General features: G+C 35.4%; 1 protein-coding gene across 1 annotated transcript; it reads left to right on the forward strand.

Moving 5' to 3' along the window:
- Positions 1–1,842: 1,842 nt before the first annotated feature.
- Positions 1,843–2,866, forward strand: LOC132067048 (uncharacterized). The gene has a single exon (XM_059460204.1). It carries the CDS (start codon positions 2,064–2,066, stop codon positions 2,688–2,690), a length of 627 nt encoding a protein of 208 aa, XP_059316187.1. The 5' UTR covers positions 1,843–2,063; the 3' UTR covers positions 2,691–2,866.
- Positions 2,867–7,884: the final 5,018 nt, after the last annotated feature.

Here is a 7,884-nt window from a genome sequence, read left to right on the forward strand (position 1 = left end):
TTTATCGGTATTCGGTACCCACTGAGCTCGCCTAATCCGTTCGTGTAGCATAGGGCCCAATTGGGGGAGCGCTCCCTATCCAGAATTTTTTTTTCCAGGCTCGACCCCGAAATCCCTTGTTAAGGGAGGAACAACCCCATCCGTTGCACTTTATTTTCCCTGTTGCTTTCTTATATTGATCTTATCTATTAACCTAAAAAATAATCATTTCTTCGCTAGATGTTCTTGCTTCTTATTGCTCTTCGTTTTCATTTGTTGCTTATTATAAATTTTTACATGTAAGCATTTCTTTTACTTTATATTTATACTCTAATGAGCTCATATGTGTTTTCCAAGATTAGTACAAAATGATTTTCGGATAGTTTTAAAAATTATTAAATGATGCCATATAATGTTAAAATAAAGACAACATTATCGCTTAAGATCGGTTATCTTTAAAATCTCTTATTTGGTTAACTAAAATTAATCTTTTAAACAAAAAATGAGTTTGAAGTAGGGCAGAATTAGAGCCTCAGCTACCGATTTGGTCGGATTCGGTAGCACTTTGGTCCAAATTCTGTATTTGTCTTAAAAGTTCATTAAATATGTCCAAATTATTAATTTAGAAATAAATAACTTAAAAAATTAGGATTCAAAGCTCATGTATTTCAAATTATGGCTCCGCATTTAATTTGGAGTAAATAATTTCATCAAAATGAAAGTTAAGATATTATTGGAGTGAAATGAAAGTTTTGCTTTTATATATTGAAAATATCTTATTTGAAGTTTAATTATTACCAACATAAAATTTATTTCTTTAATTAAAATATTACTTTTTATATTCGAAGTTGGGCGAAGACGCGATGCGAAACCTGGTATACATATAGGATGTTAAAAAAAGTGGGGCCCCTAAAAAGGTGGGGCCCTAGGCCATTGCCTTACTTGCCTGCCCTTTCAGCCGGCCCTGTGCATAAATCACATAGTATATATTCCTAAAAACGGTATTTGGCTATCCGTTGGGTTTTTCTGAACTACATTTGTTAAGCCTAATCGTTGGCCAAAAATATAGCAATATTTGTTGGATGTTTTTATGCGGCAGTAAAACCTTCGTTTCCAAAGTTACCAAACTAGCAGGCCCTGGCTATGGCAATAAAACCTTCGCTTCCCTATTCTCCAGAGAAATCTCAAGGGAACAGCTTAGTAGTCATATTTCAAGTTGTAGCATTGAATATATTCAATTTGATCTTACCTTCTTTCTATAGAACTTGTGCCAAAATAGAAATAAAAATAAAAAGATAAAGCACATTCCGTCCACATTTCATATGATACTAAATCTTGAAACACATTTAAAGAATCAGACCGTTTTGCCCTTAACTATGACTTTTTAAATATTTTTATTTGTAATATTTGTGAATTACATTACTTTGTAATAATTTCAAATATGCAAATTTATTTTTGAAACATAACTATCTACTCTACCGTGGAAGAAGAGAAAGAGTAAACTGAAGAAAGTTCATTTATACATACCGACTTTTTAGCTATCAAAATCTTTTAACTAGTCATAATAAACAATTTAGTTGATTTTCTATGTTACCATTTACCAAATTAAATCAAAAGTTTCCCGTTATTATAGATTTATTTAATGTAATAGGTTAAAATATCGCGATAATCAATATACAAAAAAGTAACTGACAGTAAAAAGTTGGATAACAATGCATGCAGGGCAAAACGTGAAGTGTGTTGTAAGTTGTAACTAGCACACGATCACGAAAAAAATACTTAAAAGAAGAACTCTTGCGGTACCAAGTGAGACAATTTCAATCCAGACAAACGCTCCTGACCGTACACGTGTCTCAATATATCCCACTTGCTAGTTGCCAAAAGCATAAATTGTGGTATATGTAACAGGAACTTGGATCTACCTTAGCATCTTCATTCCCGATTCCTAGCATCAAATTTTGATGCTATACTCTCTATATCTCTACCCACTCCAATAAATTCCTCAACACTCTTCTCTCTTGAGCTAGCAAAATTAATTTACTTATATTCATTCAACCCTTTGTTGTTCTGATTCGTGAAAAATCATGAGTGCATTAGAATCTCCCCTAGAAGCTCTAGCATTCAACTACTTGAGTTTCGGACTCTTTACGGTTGTCAACAATATATGGGCTTGGGTGGCTGTAATAACTGCGGCGTTTAGCTTCTGGAGGATCAAAACATCCTCAACATTGTCAAAACCAGCCATACGTGGAGAGTTCCCCGGTGGTATAGTGTTTGTACCACCGTCAGAACAAGCTGATAGTGTACCAGCTAATAATGAGACCTCAACAACATCTCCTACAACAACAATTACATCGTTGTCCCCTCGTGTGTTGGACGATGAGCTAGGAGGAACCAAAGGGAAATTCACGACATATTTTGAGCTTGATGATGTGAACCACCACAATCGTGCAGATACAAAAGGCAGAGACGAATTCAAGATTTTAAGTCAGTGGATACAGAATGACATGCTTGCTAGCAGTTATGTAGAGGAGGAGGAATTATGTAAGGAGTGGTATGAGAGTTGGGAAAAAGTGATTAAAACAAGAAAACGTGAAATGGGGTGGTATAATTGCCAAGATTTAATGGTGATTAATGGTAACGTAGTTAGATTATGGGGAGGTTGTAGACGGTTTAGGGACCGGAAACCACCGTATTCTTGGGTGGCGTAGTTAGAACATGGTAGGTGAGAATATTGGTGGTAGTAGGTTAATGTTAATTACTACTAGTAGGGAACTACAATAATTATGGTTTTCGTGATGATGGATTTTCCATACATATATTGTAAATACTCTTTGCAGGAGTCTGTAATATCTGAAATCTGATAATGCAGCACTGCATTTCTTCATTTTTCTTCTCCCGCTTCTCCCTTTCTTTGTCGTTTGGAGTAATCCATCCGTTCCAATTTGTTTGATACTTTTTGATTTTCGAGAGTGAAACGAGTTATTCATTGACCATAAATTTTTCATATGTTTTTTTAAATATTTTAAATAATTAATTATGATGACTTATAGTAATTTTTACGTAGTTTCCAGATATGTAAATTTTATTTGGAAAAATTTAGAGATTCTATTTTCAAACACAGGTCAAAATAAAAAAGTTTGACTCTCGAAAAGCGAAAAATATAAAAGAAATTGGGACAAAGGGAGTAATTTTTATTTATTTGTTTATGTTTGGGTAACCCTTTGTTGCTTACTTTCTTCGCAAAATTATACACAAACAAAGTAAAATTAATACTTATAGGCCTTCGGAGCCATTTGCGACCTAAAAAGAACGACGGTTGAGAATTAAAGACAACTCAGAATGTAAATTTTCAAGAAAAAGTTGGCAAATTAATTTCTCTAAAATTTTACATTCAAAATAAATTAAATAATTGCACTCCGCAATTTGTATGAAAAACTACATTTTTTTTTTTTTGAAAACCTAAAACGAAATCGAGTCCGGATACCATTTAATTGCTAATTCGGTTCATGATATGTGGTTGGCAGATGTAGCTATTCTTGAATCGAAATATCCAATTGTGTCTCTTACTTTCAAGCATTAATTACAAGTAGATGTGTTCCTTTGTTGTGTCTTACTTTCAAGCATTAATTACAAGTAGATGTGTTCCTTTATTTATTTCCCTTCTGGATGCAAACAAATTTGGTTGAAACTTACTAAAGCATGGAAGGTGAGAGCGATTGAGCGAAAGTACTTTGATAATGAACACAGCTGCTGTTGTTCTCATGTATAATTACTTCTTATTTAATGGAAAGCCGTACGTTATTAATTTGCTCGTCTTATTTATTAAGTATGTGATTACTGTAGGGATCTTAGTAGCGAAGTTGGTTAGCTATCTGAACTTCACCTTGTTGGCGAATGTTTGATTTCCCGTAATTTCTTTTTCCATTTCCCCTAAAAAAGAAAAAATAAGAATGCGATTACTAGTCATCGGTAGGGAAAAGGATCCTATTTGCCCATCAATTATTAAAAAATATTTAATATTATCCTTCAGTATACTATCAATTCATATTTGTTCTAACGTTATATAAATAGTTCAAATTTATCTTTTCTCCGTTAACCCCATCAATTATAGTTATATGGCATGCCAACTAACACAATTTCTTCTTCCACACCACCACCCAAAGTCAATAACTGTCACACCCTTAATCCGATAGGGTGTGATGGACACCCGACCCTTACCTAGGGCCGAGCGAACCCGCTGACTTTCGTAATACTCATAATCATACTGGGCCCGCAAAACATGACATAAGCACATAATGAAATTTTTTTTGTTTTCCGAAAACAAACATGCCTTTCATCTTTGTCAAATCAAATAAAACTAAAGATCGTATGAAATCTGTAAACATATGAAGTTCATAACACAATGCATAATAATACATCGGCTTACATAGCCGCTTACAAAACCGACATATCATACACATGACATTAATCTCGCAAAGTCTCTACCATAACTTCGTATATCATACAAAAGCACTTCCGACTCGGAAGACTCGGAGGAAATGGAGCTCGCCCGAACCAAATGGAACATCTTCGCTAACATCACCTACTCATCCGGGTACCGCGCGGCACGAAACGCAGCCTCCCGAAGAAAGCGGGTCGATACGAAATACGTGCCGAGTATGCAAAAGCGAGAAGTACGTAAAACGAAGTCATAACCGAAGTCGGGAGTACGAAAGTGCACACAGCGAATACCAAGGTGCTTGCATCCAAGTACAAATCATACATAAGCGGTACAGAAGACAAATATAATAATCAGAATGCCAAAATACTTACTCCCGAAATACAGATCATACATATCAACGTTATGTATCATATCCGGCCCACAATGGGACTGAGTGACATAAGTAAATGATCATCATATACATACCGTAACACATCATAACATCATGATCCTCATATACATACCGTAACACATCATAACATCATGATCATCATATACATACCATAACACATCATAACATCATGATCGATCATATGAGATGCCATTAACCGATGTGGGATTGGCCTAAACCAATGTGGGATTGGCCTAAACCAATGTGAAATTTTGCCTCACCACTGGGTTTGCCCCACCATTGGGTTTGCCCGACCACCGGCCCTGATTCCAACTGATCATATTCCAGAATCCATACATATAACATATAACGTAGGATATATACACGATGCCGGCCGAAAGGGGCTCGGCGTGCGGACACATCATCTTTCGAATAAAGCATAGTGCGCACGATAACATAACTGCTCGGGACTTGGCGACAAATGTAACTACGAACGCACAGCGAGAATCATGAGTAACCAAATACGAGTTTAAAACATTTTCAAAGACTTAATAGGTTAATCAAAAGAACCATCATTTATAAGCCAAAACAATGGTCAAATAGATTTTCTTCCGAATATCACTCGGGAACATATCAAATCGAACTTCAGAAACCATAGTTACGTATCGGAATCATAAGCATACGAATCATCATTTCAGACTCAACAAATAAATATATAATCATACTCGGGGGTCGGAAAGGTAGTCATATGAAGTTCTTTCAAAAAGTCGTTAGCACTGTACAAAGGAAAGTCGCGGGACCCACGGACGAGCGTCAACCCACCCCGGGCCCGCCTATGAAAATTAAAGTCATCATACGTTATAGAATCATTTATGAGCATACCAAAGCCATCCGGTTCTGTCTGTGAAAGTTACGGACGTTCGTAGTTACAAAACCCTTTTGAAAACAAAACTTTTTATGCAACCTTTGAAAACCAATCATACAAAGACATATAAACCATGGCTTGACCATATAAGGATGCCAACATCAAGAAGCAAATAAGCATCGTAAACATGCTCGGACTTTAAGAATAGAATTACCCCCAAGGCTCGTAACGTATCGTAGCTTAACCATATCTAAGACATGCCAAAAGAAGGAAAGGTAAGCTTTACATACCTTGTCCGCTTCCTAAGCTAATTCGAATTCAAGTCTCGACTTCTCAAAATCTACAATAACATCATTTGGCACCAAACATTAGTCATAAGCGCTTAGAAATCCAATTCTAAGTTAGCATTTCATTTTACGAAGAAATTTGGCAAGACTTTGTAAACTCAACAACCCCGAGAATTTAACTCGGCCAAATCTTTAACAACAATACCAACAACCATACCCACAACATCAATAATCAATTCGAATGCATTCTAACGTCAATAACTCATTTCTACATAATTCGACGACATTCCATTTATATTCAATTAACCACATATGATCAAGCCAACATCAAGGCTTGTACGTTCAAATACTAATCCGAAACTATTCAAACAAAATTCAAAAATGCTTCAAACGATTCGCACAACATTTAAACGACTCAACCAACATACCCAAAATCCGAAACCTTCCAATTTCCATAGGAACATCAACAACACATTTCTTTCTTCCAAATTCATGAACTACACCAATAATCCGCATGTTAACAACATCATTCTCATAAATTCAAGAAACTATGTTAAAATCACATTAGCTTCCAAATCAGCCCGCAACAATTACAACATCCACTTGAATCATTAAACTCTCATTTTAATCATAAAATCCATAACGACGACAACCAAAATACCAAACCGAATCAATTCATTCTTAACCACTCAAGGGTGGCCATATTCGGCCACCACCCCAACCTACCAACTTCATGATTTTCATTCATCTTAACACACTACAACAATCAAACATGCTAAATAAAATTAATCCATCATACATAACATAACATACACACGGCCACAACACAACACACGGCCACAACATCAACACCACACTTTCATGAATTTCATTCATTTCCACACTCCACAACATACACAAACAATGCATAACATATGAAAAGAGGATTAAAACTTACCCTTTTCCACTTTGTTCTTCAACTTAGCTAGGGTTGAGAATTGCATGAACAAGGGATTTGTTTGCTCCAACAACCACTTCATGTTGTTTAGGACCTTCCAATCAGTAGAGAAACTAAATAATTTTCCATGATCAATTTTTGGACCTCCAATTTTGCCCTCTTGGCCGAATGGCCCTTTATTTTTCATCCAAGGTTCTTGATTTTTCTCTAAGTGTGGAATGATATGAAGATGACTTATTAGTCATCTTTTGCTCTCTTATATAAGTAATACAAGTGTCCCATGGCCCACACATGGGTTAGACCAATTAAATTTGGCCACAAAATGTGTGGGGATCATTTCCAAGCCACATGGCCAATTTTTATGAATTGCCAACTTTTCATTATTTCACTTTTAGTCCCAAATTTTTCTAAATGTTCCATGCCAACAAATTCATGAACAACTTATGTCTCAAAACAAAATCGAAGGTCAAAAGTCTCGACTTTGTATCCCGGAATAGTTTTGTCCCTAACTTATCATGGTTAACCCGGATTGTCCCAATGTACAAAATACGGGATATAACATTACCCTTAACACTCCATACCAATAAGAAGATGAATATGCAACTTATGCACTTTTAACAAAATCAGAAGAAATTACAACCTTGTCCTTAACTTATTATGATTAACTCGGATTATCCCAAGATACAAAATACGGGATATAACAATAACACTTTGCCGCGTGTACCATCACCACCAACATAGTACATAACCATCTATGTCACTTTATGGTAGTATTTTTTTAACCTCGTAAACCCTCTTACATTCCTAATTTATTTTGGTTAAATCATAAAGAAAATCTGAACTAAAGCCACAAGAACAGTAATATTTGTTTTAGTTTAGTTTTAAAATTTAAACGATTATGAAAATACACAGATCAAATTTATATTCTTACTTGATTTTACTCCTGTAGTCGAAACAAAATTAAAAATATACTACCCTAAAACTTGGTGGTGGTTTGGAGTG

This window comes from Lycium ferocissimum, chromosome 8 (genome assembly GCF_029784015.1).
Source record: "Lycium ferocissimum isolate CSIRO_LF1 chromosome 8, AGI_CSIRO_Lferr_CH_V1, whole genome shotgun sequence".
Classification (NCBI taxonomy): Eukaryota; Viridiplantae; Streptophyta; class Magnoliopsida; order Solanales; family Solanaceae; genus Lycium; species Lycium ferocissimum.